A 24717-nucleotide genomic window follows, 5' to 3' on the forward strand; every position below is an offset into this window, starting at 1 on the left:
GGCGTATCTAAGGATAATGCTGATTGAAGGATGTGGACCCCATGATTTCTATACCGAAGAAATTATAACTTGACAGAGTTTTTGACCTCCAATACCCATTTTCAGAATGGCATCATTGTGGCCTGAGGTCCTGAGGTATCATCTGACTATTTTCCAAATATTAGCATTACTTCCTTAGTCTGGGTTCTCTGTTATGACTGTGTTGATGATCCTAACGTCCTACAGTGGGCCAAATCGCTTATTCTCAATAAACATGGTTCTTTGTTTTTAAGAAATCTCCGTGTTCTTGTTTGTCAATTCCTCCTTTTATGAAATGCTGTGGCCTCTCTTGAAATTTGTCTAAAAATAGTTTGCCTGAACTTGGGTTTTTCTTTGATATAGCACCAGCATTTCTTCTTATAAGTGCATCATAAATGATGTCTTCTTTGCCTATTCCTCATATTCTACATGCTGAGACCCTCACTCACCCAAGAACACTCATACAGTATTGCAGAATTCTGCTCTGAAGTCCCGTTGTGTCTAGAATGCAGTAGGAGGCAAAAGACGAGAAGGAATGACATATCCTCAAGAGGGTAAGTCAAAAGTCCCAGAGAGGAAAGGTGTGGCCTGAAAGCTTAAAGGATTAATGGAAGGGAAAACATTATTTCGAGGGTTATTGAGAAATTAAAGCAGACTCATGTGTTAAACACATGAGGAATAAAAGCTTAAGGAAAGAATAAGTTGGATGAATAATATTCTATCATGTCATCTGCATTTATCGGAAGTGCAAATAGATATGTGTATATTGAGGTTGTGGAAACTGATTTGCGTCACTTAATTGATAAATAATTTGAAAGGAAATCATGCCTGACATGGAAGACACAGTAGGAAAATTATAGATATCTTTCCTGCTCGCAGTGCTTACATTCTAGTAGATGAAGTTAAAAAAAAAAACCAAAAAAACAGTAAAAGGGCCTGAGCCATAATGGCGTGGTTAAGTTCAGGTGCTTTGCTTCTGCCACCCAGTGTTTCACCGGTTCAGATCCTGGGCACGGACATGGCACCACTCACTAGGCCACATGGAAACAGTGTCTCACATGGCACAACTAGAAGGACACACAACAAAATATACAACTATGTACTAGGAAGATTTGGGGAGAAAAAGCAGAACAAAAAAAGAAGATTGGCAAAAGTTGTTAACTCAGGTGCCAATCTTTAAAAAAAAAACAGGGTCCGACCTGGTGGCGCAGTGGTTGAGTTCTCAAGTCCCACTTCTCGGTGGCCCGGGGTTCGCTGGTTCTGATCCCGGGTGCGGACATGGCACTGCTTGGCAAAAGCCATGCTGTAGTAGGCATCCCACTTATAGAGTGGAGGAAGATGGGCATGGATGTTAGCTCAGGGCCAGTCTTCCTCAGCAAAAAGAGGGAGATTGGCAGTAGTGAGCTGAGGGCTAATCTTCCTCAAAAGAAAAAAAACATAAAAAGCAGCAAAGTATAATTAAGATGAATTCAGACAGATAATTGCCACAAAGAGAAGAAGACAGTTTAATGAGAAGAGAGTAAAGGTTGAAGTATTAGAGAGAGGGTTCAGGGAGGTATTTTGAGGTTGTGACAAATGAGCTGATGCCAGTTGCAAAGAAGACTAGAGAGGACAGTAGAGAGTGTAAAAGGAAAAGAGAAGTTCATTAGGTTTCAAGTATGATCAGGTGTCGCCACATTTTCCAGTGGAAAAGAGCAAGATCTAGTGCCTTAATGGGGCTCTCTTTGGCTGGGGAAGACATAAGAATGGAATTTAAAATTCCACTCGATTTTCTGATTTGGAAAGCCTACTATTTTGTTGGTTCTGACTTTAGTGTCCTTTCCTTTTCTGAACTTCCAGAACTCTAGCATTTAGATCCTACCACAGAAAAAGCCTTTCAGACTAAGTTGTAACCAGCAGTGATAAATGTGTCACTATCTCATCTCTATAACAGGGGTCACTGCACAGACTCTGACTCTGAGGTCCTTGGAGCTAGGAGACCCCATAAAAAGGTCAATTCCAAGAAAGATGGCCCTGCCATCAAGGTGAGCCTGGAGTGAAGCTATTCCCAGGATATAATTTGTCCAACTGATGAAGAAACAGGGGTTTCTTCAAGGGCAGGACAGTGCCCACAGCTGGAATATTCTTAAGTCAGATCTGAGGACTGACTGTGCTCTGGGTAACTCTGAGGTTAGCCTTACCAACAGGGGAAGGGAATTCTAATTCTTACAGCTACTTGGAAATCTAGCTTATTGTTCATATGGTTCTTGTCATAGAAGGCATTCTGTAAAATGGGAGAATATCATTCACTATGCATGTGTAAGATAATTTAGGTATCCAGTAAAGAGTCTGTCATTTATTAAGATAATTTATTTATCTAGAAAAGGGTCATCACACACTTACACTTAACACTTCCTCAAAATCTGAAATGTTGTGACACTCTTAGTGAAAGAAAATGTGAGAGTTTCAGTTTGAGTGAAAAGAGAAGATGACAGTAATATATCTAAATATCTTATAGCTTATAAGTGGCACACAAACAGCTGAACTTGTATTTGATTTAATCCATCTATTTTTTATTGGCAAATATTGATCAAGTGTCACTTATGTACCAGGCACTGAACTCAGAGCAGGTTATTCAGGCATACACAAAATAGACACACTGCCACCATTATGGAGCAGTATCCAGAGACCTGAATGGAAAAGTATTAGAAATAACACAATAAAGTTAAAATACTTTTACAACAATCCAGGAGTATTGTGGCTTAAAAGTGGATGTTGGTAGTAGCATTAAAAAGTAGAGTGTGTAGATCATGTCAAGATGGTGGTGTAGGCAGACTCTGAACTCATTTCCTTCCACAAGTACAATGAGGTTACAAGTATTTTTGGAAAAATTACCCTTTATAGAAAATTGGATAAAAAGAACCCCCACAACAAGGGACAGTCCTGACTAAGGTGGAGGAGGCAGAAATTCCTTCTGGAGAGGAAAAAAAAGCCATCTTCAGGAGCAGTGGAGTTTCTCAGCCAGCCAGCTGGGAGCCACGCTATGATATGCAGCCCTCCCTGGAGGAGTGTGTTCCTGACTGGGGGCCCCTATACTGCTATAAGCATCCTTTAGACTCAGCACAACTGAGACGAAGGTCTTACTATCTGACTTTTCTGGCTATTAACTGCAGCAGGGATACCCCCAGAAAAGCTATTTGATGAAAGCCTAAAAGACCCAAGTCTTAAAGGGCCCATGAACAAACTCCCCCGTCTCAACAACCTAAAATCACCGGAAAGAAGGCTGACAGTCCTTTGGTAAAAAGAGACTCACCTGGTAGGCTCTGGATGCATCTCGGTGAGAGGAGATACCTCTCGGGAGACTGAGACATTGGTCGTTGCCATTGTTGTCACCTAGTCCAGGCATGCTGACACAGACCCTGGAAGACATCTTTGAAGTTCTTCCCTTGGCCTATTAGCCCAGGGGTCTGCCACACCCACTAGACTGCAGATTTAATCTAGTTTAGTCAGGGCAGGCAGCATGCCCTAGGGACAAGCTCCACCCAACACCAAGCCTTCAGGCTACTTGTTGGCCTGGATTGACTGGGTGCCTTGATCCTCTACAGGCTAGTGAGTGTGCCTGCCTCTGTGGGACAGGGCCTATGTGAGGACCAGGTGAACTGTGGGGGGCATTGGTGGAGAGGTGGGGGCCTCTGCAGTGGGAAATCAGGGTATACACCATGGGGTTGGGAAGTGTGCATGGACCAGGACAGTGTTGATGGTGTGTGTGGTCCTGTGGGGGCAAAGGCTTATCAGTGGCAGAAGACCTGTGCTCCACAAATCACCATAGAAAGGATAAGCCCCACCTTCCAAAGCCTGAAACAATTGAGTGCTCCCATGCCTAGGGCCATCCCCACTCAGCTGCACTCCTAAAGAACTGACAACAGTCTTGTAGGCCTGAGACCTATAGCAACTGTAAGCCCCTGAGCCTAGCACCAGCTACACTGGGTACCTCCCAATTAACAGGAAAAATGCAACAGGAGTGTGCTCTTAGATCTTGTAGCCAATGGTGCTAAGGCTCCCCAAACCAGATTTACAAACAGCTGGTCAGAGAAAGAAAGACTAGACTCCCTGGGTACCTGCAGTGGGAACAACCCTGCCACAGCAGAAGGACACAAGTAGCCCACAAAGGGGTCACATCCAGATCATTTGGACTAGTGACAAGAGGAAATCACACTGCTGGGCCTCAAAAGGCATCTCTTACATAAGGCCACTTCTCCAAGATCAGGGGACATAGCCAACTCCTCTAATACATAGAAATAAGCACAGAGAAAGAGGCATAATGAGGAGGCAAAGGAATACATTCCAAGGAAGGGAACAGGACAAAACTCCAGGAAAATGACTAAATGAAACAGAAATAAGTGACCTACCTGACAAAGAGTTCAAACAAAATCTCATAAGGATGCTCACAGATATTGGGAGAAGACTGGATGAACACAGTGAGCTCATCACAAAGAATTGGAAAATATAAAAAAGAACCAATCAGAAATGAAGAATACAACACTGGAAATGAAAAATTCACTAAAGGGACTCAATAGCAGAGTAGAGGATACAGAATAATGGATCAGTGAGCTAGACAAAAGACTAGAGGAAATCACCCAGGCTCAACAGAAAAAAGAAAAAAGAATTAGACAGAATGAGAACAGTCTAAGGGAACTCCGGGACAATATCAAGTACACTAACATTCATATTATTGGTGTCCCAGAAGGAGAAGAGAGAAACAAAGGGGTGGAAAATATGTTTGAAGAAATGATAGCTGAAAATTTTCCTAACCTAAGGAAAGAAATAGACATCCAAGTACAGGAAGCACAGAGAGCTCCAAGAAAGATGAGCCCAAAGAGGCCCACACCAAGACACATTATAATTAAAATGTTCACAATTAAAGATAAAGAGAGAATCCTAAAAGCAGCAAGACAAAGGCAACAAGTGACATACAAAGGAAAGTCCATAAGGCTATCAGCAGACTTCTCAGCCAAAACCCTACAGGCAAGAAGAGAATGGCATGATGTATTTAAAGTGCTAGAAGGAAAAAAACCTACAGCCAAGAATACTCTATCCATCAGGTTGTCATTCAGAACGGAAGGAGAGATAAAGAGCTTCCCAGACAAGCAAAAATTAAAGGAGTCTATCACCAAGAAACCAGTTTACAAGAAATGCTGCAGGGACTTATTTAAGTGGGAAAGCAATGACCACAAATACGGATAAAAAAATTCTCAAAATAACCCCCCAAAAAACCAGGCAATAAAATCACTGGTAAAGGAAAAAATATAGTAAAGGTAGCAGATCAACCACAAGTGAAGATAATATGAAGGTTAAAAGACTAAAGAACTAAAGTCACCTATTTCAGTGATAAGAGGGTAATGGATAGACACACAAAAAACAAGAGATTAGATATGATTTCACAATCATCAAAGGTGGGAGGAGGGGAGTGAAAAAGTAGAGCTTTTAGAAAGAGGTCAAGCTAAAGAATCTATAAACTCAATATAGACTGCTCTATACATAGAATATTATATAGGATCCTCATGGTAATCACAAACTAGAAACCTATAATAAGTAAGCAAATAAGTAAGACCAAAGAAATCAAACATATTAGTAAGGAAAACCATCAAAACACAAAGGAAGAGAGCAAGAGAAAAAGAAAAGAACAGAGAAGAGCTACCAGAACACCCAGAAAAAAAGAAAGTAGCAAAATGGCAATAAATACATATTTATCAATAGCTACTTTAAATGTTAATAGACTAAATGCTCCAATCAAAAGGCATAGGGCGGCCAATTGGATCAAAAAACAACACCCATATATATGCTGCATACAATAAACACGCTTCAGACCTAAAGACACTCACAAACTGATCACAGTGCCATGACACTATGGTCAAGATGTTTCTTGATTGTTGGGGGCTGTTCTGTGCCCTAGAGAATTAGTATCCTCCTTATTTTGTACCATAAGAAACTAGTAGGTATCTGACAGTAGGTATCTGAGTGGGACAAGTCTGGAAAGAAGTTGCAATGACTCAAGAATGGAGATGGGAGCATTTCCTTCCCTATGGGCAGAGGTAGACATTTTAGGAAAGAGTAGCGACGAAAAGGACAAAATGTTCCTGCAATCCTCCAAAACGTAGTCGTGTAAGGTAGCTATTTAATAATAGGAGGTTTTGAAAATGGGTATCAGTTTTACATCTGGGCACATGATTCTATTGAGACAATTCTTTGGCAGAGTAAATGTAAACGATGCTCTTTAAATGAAACTGGAGTCTCCAAAATAATGAGCTCATTTTAAGCAAACCATTGTTAATGATTGTCAACAGCAATTGGCACATACGAGTTGTTTACATATTCTGTGGCTAAGTTAGGGATGAATGGTACGCTCTGCCAATTACTGACAGTATATAAAGGGCCAGGAGAAGTAGAAGACACACACACTTCAGAAACCTCCTCTTGCAACCCGCCTGAATTCTCTTCTCCTGACAACATGTGTTGCAACTACTATGGCAACTCCTGTGGCTATGGCTGCAGATATGGCTATGGCTGTGGGTTTGGCCCCTATTATGGCTGTGGGTCTGACTGTGGCTATGGCTGTGGCTATGGCCCCCATTATGGCTGTGGTTATGGAACCAGATATGGCCATGGATACGGTTCCTGCTATGGCTGTGGATATGGCTCTGGTTCTGGTTACTGTGGCCACAGGCCATTTTTCTACAGAAGATATTATTCTTCTTGCTGCTAGAACATCTCTATCCAAGCCTCATTTGTTCCTGAAATGGTGTATCTAAGGATAATGCTGATTCAACAATCTGGACCCCACAATTTCTATACCCCCAAATTACAACTTTACAGAGGCTTTGACCTCCAACTATCCATATTTAGAATAGTATTGTGGTCTGAAGTTCTGAGGTATCATCTATTTTCCAAACATTAGCATTATTTCCTTAGTCTCTGATTCTCTGATGTGACTATGTTGATGATCCTAATACCCCACAATGGGCCAAATCACTTATTCTCAATAAAAGTGGTTCTTTCTTTCTAAGAAATCTCTGTGTGCTTGCTTGTCAATAACTCCTTTTTTGAAATGATATGGCTTCTCTGGAAATTTGGCTAAAAATAGCTTGCCTGAATTGGGATTTTACTTTGGCATAGTACAAGCATTTCTTCTTATACCTGCATGATAAATGGTATCTTCTTTACCTAATCCTCATATTCCACATGCTCAGACATCCTCTTACCCAAGAACACTCACACAGTATTGCAGAATTGTGCTTTAGAAATCGCATTGTGTCTAGACGGAGCACAACAGAAAAGAAGAGAAGGGATGACACATCTTCAGGAGGTCAAGGCAAAAGTCCTAGAGAGAGATAATGTGGCTTCTGAGCTTAAAGGATTAATGGAATGAAAAAGATTGCTTCCAGGGTTATTTGGAAATTAGAAGTAGACTCAGTGTTAAGCAAATGAGGAAGAAAAACAAAGAAAGAATAAGTTAGAAGAATAATATTCTGTCACCTCATCTTCATTTGATGGAAGTGCAAATAGATTTGCATATATAGAGGTTGTGGAAGTTGATTTAACTTGTTAATTGACAAATATTTTTGACATGAAACCATCCCTCACACCAAAGACACAGTGGGAATATTATAGATATCTGACCTGCTCTCAGAGTGTTTACATTCTAGTAGATGAAGTTAAAAAAAAAGTAAAGAATAATTAAAATGAATTCTGACAGATAACTTCCACAGAGGGAATAAAACAACTTAATGAGAAAGAAAGGGTTAAAGGATTAGAGAAATAGTTCAGGGAGGAATTTGAGGTTGTGACAAACGAGTTGATTCCAGTTGGATGAAGACTAGAGAGGACAGTAGCAAGTGTAAAGGGAAAAGAGAATTTTATGAGGTTTCAAGTATAATCTGGTGTTGCCACATTTTCCAGTGGAAAAGAGCAAAGTCTAGTGCCTTAATGGGGCTCTCTTTGGCTAGGGAAGACATAAGAATGGAATTAAAAATTACAGTCAATTTGCTGGGTTGGAGAGCCTACTACTTTGTTTGGTTCTGACTTTAGTGTCCTTTCGTTTTCTGAACTTCCAGAACTCTAGCATTTAGATCGTACCACAGAAAAAGCCTTTCAGACTAAGTTGTAACCAGCAGTGATAAATGTGTCACTGTCTCATCTCTATGACAGGGGTCACTGCACAAACTCTGACTCTGAGGTCCTTGGAGCTGGGAGACCCCACAAAATGGACAATTCCAAGAAAGATGTCCCTGCCATCAAGGCGAGCCTGGAGTGAGGCTATTCCCAGGATATAATTTGTCCAACTGGTGAAGAAAGAGGGGTTGTTTCAAGGGCAGGACAGTTTTCACAGCTGGAACATTTGTAAGTCAGATCTGAGGACTGAGTGTGCTCTGAGTAACTCTGAGGTTAGCATTACAAACAGGGGAAGGGAATTCTAATGCTTACAGCTCCTTAAAAATCTAACTTATTATTTCATTGTTTTTTTTATTATGTAAAGCATTCTGCAAAATGGAAGAATATCACTTACTAACATGTGTAAGATCATTTGTGTATCCAGTAAAGAGTCTATCATTTCTTAAGACAACTTAATTATCTCAAAATGGGTCCTCACAAACTTACGCTTAACACCTCCTCAAAGTCTGAAATCTTGTCACTCTCTCAGAGAAAGAACATTTGAGAGTTTCAGTTTGAGTTAAAAGAGAAGATGGCAGTAATATATCTAAATATCTTATAGCTCATAAGTGGCAGACCAACAGCTGAATGTGTATTTGATTTTATGCACCATTTTCTATTGGCAAAATATTGATCTAGGGTCAACTATGTACCAGGCATTGAACTCAGAACAGGTTATTCAGGGCTGCAGAAAATAGACACACTGCCACCATTATGGAGCAGTATCCAGAGATCTGAATGGAAAAATAGTAGAAATAATGAAATCAAGATAGAATAGTTTTTCAACAATCCAGGAGTATTGTGGCCTAAAAGTGGGTGTTGAAAGTAGTATTAAAAAGTAAAGTGTGTATGCCAGGGAATTTGTGAAACAGAATTTATAGTTTTGACTTTCAAGGATGACAGAAAAGGAGACAAAGGAAAAGAAAAGTTGGTATGGGGATGTACTTTCTTAATATTTACTATTAGTAATGAAACATCACACAGTGATCAGATTAGACCTGTGATCAATATAAAGAAATAGGAAGATTCCTTAATGAAGGAAAAATGTGTAATAATGAAATTTCTCAGAAAATGAAATCAACGGTTTTGTGAAAATGCCTGTTGAAGGTACTTAATAAAGTAGTGGATCACCACTCATTCATTTGTTGTGAAATTCCAGTATCCAGTAGAAAGAATGATCTTCCTGAGTTCCTACTCGCTTCTAAGTTGGATTTCATAGTTTTTACATAAGCAATATTTAGTTTTGGAGTCCACTGGATTCTGAAAATGGTGATTTAAGTAAAACCTAGAGAAGCAAGATGAGCAAAAAGAATCCCCCCAGACAAACAAACAAAAAACACACTCTTTGCACATTTGGTGATGGAAAGTTCAGATGTTTGGGATAGAATGAGAGGAAAGGGCATGTTTGGATTGAGACACCTACAGGTAGAAGAGCTTATTTATAGAGGCAGAGCTATAAGCCAAGGTTTCTGATCTCAGTGCCATGATACTTTGGCCTAGATGTTTCTTGGTTGTTGGGGGCTGTTCTGTGCCTTAGAGAGTTAGCATCATCCTTGTTTTCTGCTACAAGAAACTAGTAGATATCTGACAGTAGGTATCTGAGTTTGAGAAGCCTGGCAAGATGTTGCAATGCTTCAAGAAAGGAGATGGGAGTATTTCTTTCCCTATGGGCCAAGGCAGACATTTTAGGAAAGAGTAGCGACCAAAAGGACAAAATTTTCCTATAACTCCCCACAACATAGTTGTGTGAGGTAGCTATTTAATAATAGAAGGGTTTGAAAATGGGTATCAGTTTTACATTTGGGCACATGATTCTATTGAGACAATTCTTTGGCAGAGTAAATGTAAATGATGCTCTTTAATTGAAACTGGAGACTCTAAAATAATGAGCTCATTTTAAGCAAACCATTGTTAATGATTGTCAACAGCAACTGGCACATACAAGTTGTTTACATATTTTGTGGCTAAGTCAGGGATAAATGGTACGCTCTGCCAATTACTGACAGTATATAAAGAGCCAGGAGAAGTAGAAGACACACACACTTCAGAAACCTCCTCTTGCAACCCGCCTGAATTCTCTTCTCCTGACAACATGTGTTGCAACTACTATGGCAACTCCTGTGGCTATGGCTGCACATATGGCTATGGCTGTGGATTTGGCCCCCATTATGGCTGCAGTTATGGGACCGGCTATGGTTGTGGATACAGCCCCCTCTATGGCTGTGGTTATGGAACCAGATATGGCTGCGGATATGGCTGTAGCTATAGCCCCCGTTATGGCTGTAGTTATGGAACTGGATATGGCTGTGGTTATGGCTCCAGCTATGGCTGTGGATATAGCTCTGGCTCTGGCTACTGTGGCTACAGGCCACTTTGCTATAGAAGATGTTATTCTTCTTGCTGTTAGAACATCACTATCCAAGCCTCCTTTACTTCTAAAATGACATGTCTAAAGATAGGTTGATACAGGGATCTGCACCCCTGACTTCTATATCCAGGAAATTACATGCTTGCTGGGGGCTTTGATGTCCAACTACCCATTTTTATAATGCCATCATTGTGGTCCCAGGCTCTGATGTATCATCTGACTATTTTCCAAATATTAGCCTTTATCCTTTAGTCTGTGATCTCTGTTATGTCTGTCTTGATGGTTCCAACATCCTACAGTGTGGCAAGTCATCTATTCTTAATAAAAACAGATCTTTGTTTGTAACAATTCTCTGTGTACTTGTTTGTGAATTACTCCTGGTTGAGATCTTATGGCCTCTTTTGAAAATTGGACTAAAAATAGGTTGCCTGAACTTGGGTTTTTCCTTGATAAAATACAGACATTTACTCTTATACTGATATCGTAAATAATGTGTTCTTCACCTCTTTCTTGTGTTCCACATGCTCAGACACTCACCTACCCAACCATGAGTCACAGAGTATTTCAGAACTGTGTTGTGGAAATTGTATGTTTCTAGAATGGAGCTGGAGGGGAAAAAAGGGGGAGGATTGACACCTATTCAGGAGGTTATGACAAAAATCTGAGGGAGAGGAGAGTTGGCTGAGTTCCTAAAGAATTACTGGAATGAAAGAGAGAATTTCCAGGGTTAATGAGATATTAGAAGCAGACTCACATGTTAAGCACATGAGTAATAAAAAACTAAGAAAAGGATAAGTTAGAAGAATAATATTCTGTCATAGCATCTGCATTTGATGGAAGTGCAAATAGATTTGTTTCTGTATGCTGAGGTTATGGAAATTGATTTAAGTCACTTAATTGACAAATATTTCTGAATATTGTTGAAAAGGAACCATGCTAGACATTGAAGACACAGTAGGAAAATTACAGATATCTTTCCCGCTCTCAGAGTGTTTCTATTGCAGAAGATGAAGATTAAAAAAAAAAAAAGTAAAGAACAATTAAGATAAATTCAGACAGTTTATTGCTATGCAGGGAATAAAAGAGCTTAATGGGAAATAGAGTAAGGGCTGACGTTTTGGAGAGATAGTTTAGAAAGGTATTTTGAGGTTGTGATAAATGATCTGATGCCATTTGCTAAGAAGACCAGAATGGACAGTGGCAAGTATAAAAGGGGAAGAGAAGTTTATTAGGTTTTGGGTATGATCAGGGGGTGCCACATTTTCCACTGGAAAAGAGCAAGGTCTAGTGCCTCAGTGAGACAGATATAAAAATGGCATTAAAATTTCTGGTCTACTTTCTGCATCGGGGAGCCTACTACTTTGTTGGGTTCTGACTTTACTGTCCTTCCCTCGTCTAACCTTCCAACCCCTAACATTTAGATCCTACAACAGACAGAGCCTTTTAGATTCAGTTCTAACCAGCAGTGATAAATGTGTCACTGTCTCATCTCCAGGACAGCAGTTACTGCAAAAACTCTGACTCTGAGGTCCTTGGAGCTAGGAGACCCCACAAAATGGCCAATTCCAAGGAAGATGGCCCTGCCATCAAAACGATCCCCGAAGTGAGGTTATTCCCAGGGCATAATTTGTCCAACTGATGAAGAAACAGGAGTTCTCTTGAGGGCAGGACAATTTTCACAGCTGGAACATTTGTAAGTCAGATCTGAGGACTGACTGTGCTCTGAGTAACTCTGAGGTTAGCCTTACAAACAGGGGAAGGGAATTCTTATCATCATAGCTCCTTAAAAATCTAGCTTATTGTTTCATTATGTTTCTTGTCATTGAAGGCATTCTGAAAAATGGAAGAGTATTACTTACTAACCACTTATAAGATAATTTATATATCCTGAAAAGGGTTTTAAGAAACTGTTTAGCATATTTTCAAAATCTGAAATGTTGTAACTCTTAGTGAAAGAAAATTTGAGAGTTTCAGCTTCAGTGAAATGAGAAAATGGTGATAATTTTAAGAGAGACAGGGCTGATAAAATTAGAGAAAGTTTGCACATGTGCATGTGTGCACGTGTGGCATGGATTGATGAAGGCTGGCAAAAACGAACATTTGGCTTCACATGTCAAATCACACTGTGGAGGAAATGGAACAAAATTGATGTAAGTGAGTACTTTTCATAGGACATGATTTAAGCTTTAAATCTCCTTCATGAGCAAACACAAAATCCTTTCCTTTGATGAGCTATTGAATACTTTAGAAACTCTAAATAGTAAAGTCAGTTGTTTGTTCTTTTAGCCATTTCGCAAATCTTAAAAATCTGTGTTCCAGCTATGTGTTGGGATTCGTACTGAGGACAGAGATATAAGACACATAGTTCTTTCTTCCAAGAATTCAACTATTTAGTTGAATACAAAATAGTAAATTATACGTTCACATTATTGCAGGCGTGTTTACAAATGTTATGGAGCTGCCGAGGAAGAATTCATGGGGAAACCTAAATCTGTCAGAATGTGGAAAGGGAAGGCTAGACAAGAGACAGAAATTTATTCCAGGGGAGGATAAGATATGAGCAGAGCCATAAAGGATGAGTTGAAATTGGTCAGTTACATGAGAAGGAAAATAAAATGAAAGGCAGAGGAATTTAGAAAAAGAAGTAAAATTGCTGGCAGCATATTGCTACAGTAGTAACCTCTATTGGAAAAATGATAATCAGTGGATACATCCATAGAGCAATTCTCAGCTTCTCATAAGCTACACTGTCCAATCTTGTTGCCACTAGAGAGATGTGGCTACTGAGCACTTGAGATGTGGCTAGTCCAAAAGTAAATGCACTGTAAGTATAAAGTACACATCAGATTTCAAAGACAGTATAAAAGAAGAATGAAAAGTATATCAAGTAATTAAAAATATTTGTTATATATTGTGATAACATTTTGGATATATTAGGTTAAATAAAATATGCTATAAAATTAAATCACTTGTGTCTGTCTTTTTCATATGTGACCAGTGAAAAATTGTAAATTCTGTATGTGTTTTGTGACATATTTCTATTGTACAGTGTGGTTGTAGAAGGTTATAACAAGCTGGCCAAGAGAGGACTCTGGCTAGGAAGAGAGGTTGTGTAGGCCGCCAGCAAAGATCAGGCAATCTAGCCATGTTATCAACATACAGGGAGTAGATCATTCTGAGCCAGTAAGACCACAGTAGCCAGTGCTAAAGACTCCAGGGGAGTGCCTAGTAAGGACAAAGTTTTCATCTGAGATAGTTTATTCACTAAATGGGATTGATCAATTTGCCATTTGTTTAGGATACAGAAAAGATACATACTTGCCTTACATCATACACAAAAGAAATTCCATACTGATTAAAGTTCTAAACATGAAAGTTCATTTATTCAAGTACTAGAAGATGGTATAGACTTTCAGAAATGTCATAAGCCAGTTAGTAACTTGAAACTAGTCATGCTAGGAGTGTTTACCGCACGGAAATTGGCAAATCAAACCCCCTACCCACAGCAGAGGTCATTAAACAATTAACAGCACACCACTGCCCATATCCTTCCTGTCATTGAGAAGAAATGTATTTCTTTGAAAGTTTTGCAATATGTATGTATTAATCATGAGTCTGAAAAAGAAGAAAAAGAAAAAGGAAAGATCCATGGAAATTAATGAGGAAAGGCTACAGTATTGCTCTGTGTCCAGAAGTCTTTAGAATCTGCTTTAAGTTGATATCCATGTTCTCCTGCACATGAAACATTGTGGTTAACTGTTCTCTTCTTTCTGTGAGATATCATTTCCTCAAGGTCATCCAAATGATCACACTTACAAAAAGAAAATTGTATAGATAGTGATTAAAAGCCTGGGTTCCAGAGTCCCACCACTTTCCCTGTAGTATAGGCTCCATCAGCTATTAGCTGTGTGATCATGGGCACATTATTTAACTCCTCTGAGCCTCAGTATACTCAAGGATAAAATGATAAAATAATGCTAGATCAGGATTGTTGCGAGTACCAAATTAAATAAAATATGCAAAGTTCTACCACTGTGAGAACACAGTAGATTTTGTATTATATTTATAATTAGGTTGCTTAATATAAAATTAAAGACATTTAACCATCTTTAACATACAAAATGACAATTTTATGTGGCTCAACCTTACACATTATGCTTAATATTGACAATATTTTGATAATCTCAGAATTTAATCCATAATGTCAATTTTCTCATGTCAAATACATAGGCACACTACCAAGTTAGATGTTTTGTACATCTATCATACATGTATCTCGTAATTATGAACTCTAACATATGCTGTGACACCAAGTAACTTGACATAATGTTTGTCATTGTATTTTTAGTAACAAATTAGTGGGTTTCAGAGGAGTAGCTTCTTTTCTGATGATCTGCTCCTGCTTTTTACTTTATCATCAAATTGTATTAATTACTTTAGAAGTTTCTATTGGATTTGGCAAAAGGTATGGGATCTTCAGTGAAGAATTGTTTTTGGTAGGGGGGATATGATAACAGTGAATATTGATTGCAGTAAATTGAAGATTGAATGGGTGAGGGAATTCAAAGCCTGAAAATACTCTAAGTTTTCAATAGCTTGTGGTGAAATGAGAGACTGGTCCAAAGGAAATGGTGATTCACTCTCCTTGGAGAGTTTCTAAAGCACAGAGCTTGTCCTTGAGCTCTAGCTACATATTTTTTATTCAATATTCTATGCCCTGGAATAGCACTTGCATGATGTAAGTACTCAAAAATTCTTGTAAAATTAAATTGTACTGTTCAATCACTGTCTAGAAAAACAATCAATGGAACAATGCAAATAAATATAGTCATGCTAAAGCTGTGTTGGGAAGAAAGCAGGTGACATGTTAAATGTGGAAAGAGTCATGGAGTTTGCAGGAATGGAGCCAATGCTGAACATATTTTAGTGGAGAAAATTGTAAAAGTGCGACAATCATAATTAGAAGACAAACCTGGGAATCTGAGGTCTTAGTTTGGCATGCAAGTTGCTGAGCTAGGGTGATTCTTCCTTACATCAACTAACATTTGAGAAGTCTAGAAAAGTTACCATAATTTCTACTCCAAATGTTTTATGTTATAGCACTAGTTGAAACAGTTCAACTCAACAACTAAACAGCTTAGAGTCCTTGAGCAAGACTTAACTATCCTTGACCTTTGTATTCTTATCTGTAACATGTGTATACAAATAACACAAATTCCTAATTTACTTTGTTTTTGTAAGAATCAAATGAGGTAATAAATGTAAGTGTGCCTCAAAACCTATAGAGGAAAATAGAAATGTTGTTATTTATTATTATTATTATTTTCTTACATAATTTCCCATACATTAAAATAATGATTTTTAGGGGCCCGCCTGGTGGTGTAGTGGTTAACCTGGTGTGCTCCACTTTGGTGGCCCAGGGTTCACAGATTCCAATCCCAGGAGCAGACCTAGCACCGCTTGTCAAGCCATACTGTGGTGGCATCTCACATGCAAAATAGAGGAAGATTGACAAGATGTTAGCTCAGCAACAATCTTCCTCAAGAAAAAAGAGCAGGATTGGCAACAGATATTAGCTCAGGGCCAATCTTCCTCACACACACACACACACACACACACAAAGATTTTTACAGGTGGAAGAAATCTTATAGGCTCTCATTCAATAGTTAGCTAGTGCCTAGTTCTTTAGATTCACAGAAAATAAACACAAAATTATCAGCCTTAAATAACTCACAATTGACTGAGGGAATCAGGTATTTAAAATAGAGCATGCTAATACAACATATTCATTACCACAATAGAGTTAGGCACAGGGAGCTATGGAAGAACAGAGGAATTATTGCCTAATACATGTTATGGATGTCCAGGAATTCTTACATGAGGTATAGACTAAACTATCACACTGAAAATTTCCAAGCACTCTTAAATAGAGTGGATTATATTGCACTGGACAAAATCACGGGTGCATACCCTTGTGTTGCACGAGTTCAGGTCTTTTTCATCTCACCTGTTTCCTGCTCCAGCCCCCACTGCAATGGCCATTCTACCTGGGATCCATCCACTTTCTTGTGGGTATAACCTAGGAAAGCCTCACCTTATGCCCTTGCTGTTTGCGTCTCATTTCCAGTCTGGGCCCATTCCTGTTGATGCTAAGATGTGAGATGCTAGAGCATCTCCCAGTGCCCAAGTATGTTGACCTGGAATTGCAGGAGAGTTGATGTTCCCTGGAGTGAAAATCTAAAATAGGCTTGGTACATTCCACAAGATATACTTGTTCAATGTGTAGGTTACAATTGTCTTTTCATAATTCTTATGACTAGCTAAAGGCCATATCCTGGACACAACTATCTGAAAAAAATTGTTGTCCTTAGAATCATGAGCTTTTTAAAAATGAAAATTGCTGTGGTAATGAGGCGACAGAGTCTAGGTTGTGTGTCCCACCCATTTCTGGTAGTATATAAAGGTCTCAGGGCAAAAGATGACATTCAAACTTCAGAAACCTCCACTTGCTCCTCTGTAGAACCTCCACCTCTAGACATCATGTGCTTCAACTCCTGCAGAAACTCATGTGGTAGCTGCAGCTATGGCAGTAGCTATGGTTCTCGATACGGCTGTGGATATAGCTGTGGGTACGGCTCTGGATATGGCTGTGGTTGTGGCTATGGATATGGCTCTGGCTCTGGCTGTCTCTCTGGCTGTGGATACAGGTCTGGCTATGGCTCTGCCTACTGTGGCTACCAGCCTTTCTTCTATAGAAGATATTATTCTTGCTGCTAGAATGTAACTGCAGTGCACCTTTTCCTGTAAAATGATCATTCTAAGGCCATATCTGTTACAAATTTTCACAATCATACTGCATCCCACTGAATAGAGAGTAGTCAGAGCCTGCAGAAAACTGATTGTCTTCTTGAAAGTCTTGTTTGTTATTGAGAGGGCCTGAGTTACTCCATGATGTTTCTGGAAGGCAGAAGACCTCATTTTGGCCAAAGTCCAAGTGTAAACCCACTATCTTTTTAGTCTATGTTTCTATATTGTGATTATTTCCAAATAAATGTTTCATCGGTTCTAACAAGTTTGTGTATCTTTTGTGTCAGATATGTTATTGACTCTTATTTTTGTATTCTATTTCTGTGACCTCCTCAGCAGGGCTAATGCTCAGCTGTTCATTCCAATTGTGTATATCTAGCTTCCATTCTGATTGGTCACTACCCGTAACATACTGAATGTTACACATCTTGAATTTTATCCCTGAAAAAATGGCTCCTTATTGGCTAAATCTTGTGTTCTTAATTCATTTTACTTGAGGGTTTGTTATTAAGCATTTGTGTTTCATAACCCTGGATCTACCCATTTATTTCTTTCCATATTAATCAGCACTCATATACTCATCAACAATACTCATCAACATGTGCACCCATACAGACAGACAAATCACTCAGAAAAATCTGCTTTGGGAAAATGATAATGGTGAAAAAAATGTGTTGGAAAGTTCAACAGTTAATGAGCCTGGATTTGAGTGGCGGCATCAATAATGAAAAGGAACAGATGGTTATCAGGGACTCAGTGAAGGTATAACCTATAAGATCTTAGACATCAACAGTGAAGGAGAAGGGAGAAAAGCCTAGACTAGATAATTTCTAAAAATTATGTATTTCTTCTTAGCACTTAGAATTGTGGGAACTGAGGGTAGTATATACATTTATATATCTGAAAGACTGGTATTGCAAAATTAGTAAGACTAGTATTGTTAATGTGCTCTGTGTCCTTCTAGAGATGTTAAATATGGTGAATTGAATGGATGATCTCAACACAAGAGCCCTTCTTAATATGTGACAAAATCAGAAAGAAGAATGACTTCCTCTTTAAGTGCTCTATCACCGGGTGTGTCTAAACCCATGCAGGATCACCCACTACTAGGGTGATTTTAGGAGGAAATTATAAACTCAAGGAGAGGGGTGGAATTAACAAATCTTACATATCTATTTCTGTCTCCACTTTGTTCTAGGATACTGTACGTTACATATGAATTTGAGCCTCGAAGACAGATTGTAAAAATGGTGATGCTGACACTGGGAAAATACAGAACTGGAATCTTTTATGTTTCTATAACTGGGAGGAGAAGGCAAGTTATAATATTTTGGCTTTGGAAATCCTATCTTCATTTGAGATGTAGAAAGACTGTCAGAACTTGAGTCAAAATTTGACCACCCCGGGTTAAATAAATTCGGTGTTCCGAGAATCCCTTGAATCTTGAAAGATATTGTAGGCTTGAGAAAAAGAAGGGCAAAAAATGATGGATGGATAGATTGTTATTCTTGAAGAACTATTTCTTATGAGTTAGATGAATAAGTAGTCTCATTCATCAAACATTTATTAAGCTACTAATAAAGGACATTTTATTTTGTTCTATGAATAGAGAACTAAAATATTTCATCCTTGCTTTCTAAAAGTGTGGAAAAGACAAAAAAACCTCACAAGCTACAAAGATCTGAATATTGCTATGATACAATTGTAACAGGACTGTTAAGGAAATAAAGAGGAAAAAATCAGAAGAGAGCCCAGGACTAAGAGTAAATAGAGAGAAGGGTCAGGAATATTTCTGAAAGAGAGACAAACTTCTAGCTGAAATATGAAGGATGAATAGGAGTTGGTTAATCTTACAAGAAGGGAAAGAGGCTCTGGACAGGAGAGAAAGAGGAAATATATTTTGGAAAATGTCCATGCGCTGAAACTTTGTTGCCATAGGTGTTATCTATCCTGGAGAAAATGTTATCACTAGTTGGGCTTAAGGAATAAATTCACAGGTTTGGGTAGGCTGAACTCTAAGGTGACCTCCCATGACATACACTTTTGTAGAGTCCCTTCCCCTTCAGTGTGAGCAGGACCTGTAACTCGCTTCTAACCTTGACAAAGATGATGAGCTATCACTCTTGTGATTGTTATGCTTGGGGTTGGCAGATAAAAATCAAGATGAATAAAAATGAATTTCAGATAAAATCAGATAACTTTTTAGTATGTTTCATGCAATATTTGGGATATACTTGCAAATCTGGCAACTCTAGGTAAGTTATACAGCAAAGAGATTTTTCAGATGTCCTGGCTAACACCTTGATTGCAATATTGTGAGACCCTGAGCAGAGATCCCAGTTAGGCTGTGCTTAGACTCCTGATCCACCCAGACTGTAAGATAATAAATAGGTGTTGTTCTAAGCAGCTGTTTTTGTGGTAACTTACAACAGGCTTCCCGTACTCTTCTCTGAATTATCTAGTATAGGAGGTATGGTTGATTTAGATGATGTGAACATCATCTTTGCATATCAGTGGAGATCAAGGGACAAGTCATACCAATGGGTATAAGGAGAGAGGACTCTGGGTTAAAGTGAAAGACTGAGAGGCACTCTTAGCTGTACTTGATGGGACTGGCCTGTTAACACAACACTGAAATAAACTTTATTTAGGAGCCAAAGTGACATTGGGAATAATGAGAGACTCTGAAGCATGTGGGGATTTTATAACAGAGTAATTTCACAGAGAAATGGGTCACCATAAGAAGCAATAAGCTCTCTGTTACAGCAAGTGTTCAAGTGTCCAGTGATTAGAAAGGCAGACTTTATGTAGAATAACAAAGAAGAACAAATACTTGATCTTGGTAATATATTAGCTGTGTGACTCTCAGTAAATTTCCTATCCTCTTTGTACCCCAATTTCCATACTATTAGTTACCTACATTTTTCACATTTTCATTGGGATCAAACAGATTAAAATGTCTAAAGGAAATGTGTGATTTAAAAAATATTCAAGAGTGTTACTACAAAGGATGTTTTTTTCGTGTGTGTGTTGTTCTGGTTTGAACTGAACGACCATATAGAGTCGATAAAAATTTATCGAAAGAATTGCTATTGGGGTGATATGTTATCAGAATACTATATTCATGAGTATTTGGATTCATAAAAATTTTATGACATAAAATATTGAGGGTTTTCTGTATAGGACAGCATTGAGCTCTAATGAAATCTCCTATAAAACAATTAGCAATTATTAAGATGGCCAAGATAATTAGTCAAGTCCATGCTAACAGTTGCATTTCCAAACATAAACTTCCCTACCTTTCATGGAGCCTTGTTTCACAAAATCTATTTTTGTTATCATGTGTTCAGATTATTGGATAATTGATGGAAATTTTCCTTATAGATTTATAATTGGCTGAAAAGAACACTTGAGTGGTAGAAAACAAACATGGTTCCCCAATAAAACTGGAGACTCTATAATAATGGGTTCATTTAAGACAGATGCTGTCTCTGTGAAAAGACCAAGTCCTCTCATTATCAATTGACAGGAGAGATTTGCACATACTAGGTATTAAGTAAATATTTATTGCATGAATCACAAAACTGATGGTATTCTCTGGCCCTTCCTGTAGGTATAGAAAGGTTCCAGGGTCATAGGTGACATTTAAACTTCAGAAGCATTCTTTTGCCTGTCAACTGAAACTTCATCCTCTGCCACCATGTGTTGCAACTATTATGGGAATTCCTATGGGGGCTGTGGATATAGCTGTGGCTCTGGCTGTGGTTATGGCTGTGACTATGGTTCCAGATATGCCTGTGGCTATGGCTGTGGCTATGGTTCCAGATATGGCTGTGGATATGGGTCTGGCTATGGCTGTGGTTGCTATACTTACCAACCATTTTGCTACAGAAGATGTTATTCCTCTTGCTGCTAGAACATCATTCTAGAATATCCTATACCTCTGAAATAATGTTTGAAGATTAACTCTTTTCCTCCAAGGAATGCCCCATTTTATCATCTCTGCAGTCAAGTAAGGATTGTATACTACCTATGTTTACTTCAAAGAACCTCTTTGTTATTAAGGAATTATAAATGTTTCTGTTATGTTACAAGAAGACAGAAGATTTGATTCTGATAATGTTCAAAATGTGAATTCTTGGTTCTCCTATTCTATGGTTTTAGTATTGTCCATGAACATAAATCCTTTATAGTTGGAGGAAATCATACTTTTAAATAAACAAATTGCATTTGTTCCTGCAAGTAATTGTATTTTTTCAGGGGGACAGAATCATCACTAACATTAGTATTTGTGGCCTCTCTGGAAAGTTGGCCAACCACTGTGCTAGCTTACTGTTCGGATTATTTATTCCTTCATCTGCTACTTATTTAGTGTCCATTCTTTCACCAGTACCACATGGTTTTGTTTACTGCAGGGTTGTAGTAACTCTTGATACTAGGTGTTGTGAAGCCTCCAACTTTGTTATTTTTCAAAATTATTTTGGTTATTCTAGTTCTTTTGCTTTCCACCTAAACATTAAAATCAGCCTGTAAATATCTACAAATATATTCTGCTGAGACTTTTATTGGGATTGAGTTGAATCTATACGTCAATTTTGGGAGAATGGACAGCCAATCAATGTTGTTTTCCAATCCATGAACATGGTATACCTCTGCATATATTTTGGTCTTCTTTGATTTCTGTGGTGGACTCTAATGCAACATTGAACAAGAATGACTATCTTTGTATTCAGAGGATATATTCTAGTGGGGGAGACAGACAAAAGTTTAAAAAACCAATCAGACATCTAAATAACTAAATAAAAATAAATAAGTAAAAAGTTATAGTTTAATAATCACTAATAAACTTGATTTGTTATGAAAAATCTTATAGTCTGCCAAAGCTCACACAAGAAGAAATAGACAATCTTAATAAGACTATATCTATTAAAAAATTGAATCTATAATTAATAACCTTTCAAAAAGCACCAAACCCAGATGAGGTCACTGGTAAATTCTACAAGACTTTTTTGGAATAAATTATACCTATTTGCTACAATCACTTCCAGAAGATAAAAGCAGAGGGAATACTTCCTAACTCATTCTATGAGGCCAGCTTTGCCCTAATATTAAACCAGATAAGGATACTACAAGAAAAGAAAACTACAGACTGATATCTTAAATGAACATAGATGCAAAGATTGTTAACAAAATATTAGCAGATTGAATCCAGCAATATACAAAAAGAATTATACCCCGTAACCACGTGTGATTTGTCCCAATTATGCAAAGCTGGCTTAACACTTAAAAATCAATTAGTGGGGGTTTAGATATGAAATTAAAAGCATAAAATGTGAGAGGAGGGGAGGAAGAGTAGAGCTTTTAGACAGAGTTCAAACTAAAGAGACCATCAACTCAATGTAGATTGCTATATACGTAGATTACTATACATGAACCTCATGGAAATCGCAAACCAGAAAGCTATAAAAATAAATACACAAAAAATTAAGAGAAAGGGAGCCAAACATAATACTAAAGTCATCAAACCGCAAGGGAAGAAAACAAGAGAAGAAAAAAGAAATGGAGAAGAACAACTAAAAGACCCAGAGGAAAAATAATAAAATGGCAATAAGTGCACACTTATCAATAGATACTTTAAATGTCAATGGACTAAATGCTCCAATCAAAAGGCATAGCATGGCTTATTTGATAAAAAAACAAGGCCCATATATATGCTGCATACAAGAGACGCACTTCAGACCTAAAGAAACTCATGAACTGAAAGTGAAGGGATGGAAAAAGATACTCCATGCAAATGGCAAAGAAAAGAAAGCTGGGGTAGCAATACTTATATCAGACAAAATAGACTTTAAAACAAAAACTGGAACAAGAGACAGAGAAGGACACTACATAATGATAAAAAGAAAAATCCAACAAGAGGATATAACACTTGTAAATATCTATGCACCCAACATAGAAACACCTAAATATATAAAGCAATTATTAACAGACATAAAGGGAGAAATAGATAGTAACATAATAATCATAGGGGACTTTAACACTCCACTTACACCAATGCATAGATCATCCAAACATAAGATCAATAATGAAACACTGGTCTTAAACGACACATTAAATCAGATGGACTTAGTAGATATATATAGAACATTCCATCCAAAAACTACAGAATACACTTTCTTTCCAAATGCACATGGAACATTCTCCAGGATTGATCGCATATTAGGCCACAAAACAAGTCTCAATAACTTTAAGAAAATTGAAATGATACCAAGGATTGTTTCTGACCACAAAAACATGAAACTAGAAATCAGCTACAGGAAGAAAATCAGAAAAACCACAAACATGTGGAGATTAAACAAAATGTTACTGAACAATGACTGGGCCAATGAAGAAATCAAAAATTACCTGGAGACAAATGAAAATGAAAACACGACATGCAAAAATCTATGGGATGTGGCAAAAGCAGTCTAAGAGAAGTTTATAGTGCTTCAGGCCCGCCTCAACAGACAAGAAAGATTCAAAATAAACAATCTAACAGTGCACCAAAAGGAACTGTAAAAAGAAGGACAAACAAAGCCCCAAATCAGTAGAAGGAAGGAAATAATAAAAAACAGAGCAGAAATAAATGAAATAGAGACTAAAAACAAACAAAAAAAAGGACAAAAGCAATGAAACCAAGAGCTTGGTCTTTGAAAAGACAAACAACATTGACAGACTCTTAGCTAGACTCACCAAGAAGAAAAGAGAGAAGGCTCAAATAAATAAAATCAGAAGTGAAAGAGGAGAAGTTAGAACAGACATCTCAGAAATGCAAAAGATTATAGGAGAATACTATGACAAGCTATACACCAACAAATTGGATAATCTGGAAGAAATGGATGAATTCTTCAAATCATACAAAACTAAATCAAGAAGAAATAGGGAATTTAAACAGATCAATCACCAGCAAGGAGATTGAAACAGTAATCAAAAACTTCCCCCAAAATGAAAGCCCAGCACCAGACGGCTTCCCTGGTGAATTCTACCAAACATTCAAAGAAGATTTAATACCTATCCTTCACAAACTCTTCCAAAAAATTGAAGAGGAGGAGAAGCTTCCTAACTCATTCTACCAAGCCAACATTACCAAAACCAGATACCAAAACCTGATACCAAAACCAGAGAACATTGCAAAAAAAGAAAATTACCGGCCAGTATCACTGATGAACATCGATGAAAAAATTCTCAACAAAATACTAGCAAATTGAATACAACAATACATTAAAAAGATGATACACCATGATCAAGTGGGATTCATTCCTTGGATGCAGGGATCATTCAACACCCACAAATCAATC

The 24717-nt window shown here is 38.0% G+C and overlaps 2 protein-coding genes across 2 annotated transcripts; both read left to right on the plus strand.

Annotated features, from left to right (window-relative positions):
* Positions 1-6388: 6388 nt before the first annotated feature.
* Positions 6389-6760, plus strand: LOC124234393 (keratin-associated protein 21-1-like). Its single transcript, XM_046651754.1, has one exon. It carries the CDS (start codon positions 6389-6391, stop codon positions 6758-6760), a length of 372 nt encoding a protein of 123 aa, XP_046507710.1.
* A 3486-nt stretch (positions 6761-10246) lies between these two features.
* Positions 10247-10921, plus strand: LOC124234314 (keratin-associated protein 21-1-like). The gene has a single exon (XM_046651629.1). It carries the CDS (start codon positions 10298-10300, stop codon positions 10610-10612), a length of 315 nt encoding a protein of 104 aa, XP_046507585.1. The 5' UTR covers positions 10247-10297; the 3' UTR covers positions 10613-10921.
* Positions 10922-24717: the final 13796 nt, after the last annotated feature.

The sequence above is a fragment of the Equus quagga genome, unplaced genomic scaffold (assembly GCF_021613505.1).
Source record: "Equus quagga isolate Etosha38 unplaced genomic scaffold, UCLA_HA_Equagga_1.0 73442_RagTag, whole genome shotgun sequence".
Lineage (NCBI taxonomy): Eukaryota > Metazoa > Chordata > Mammalia > Perissodactyla > Equidae > Equus > Equus quagga.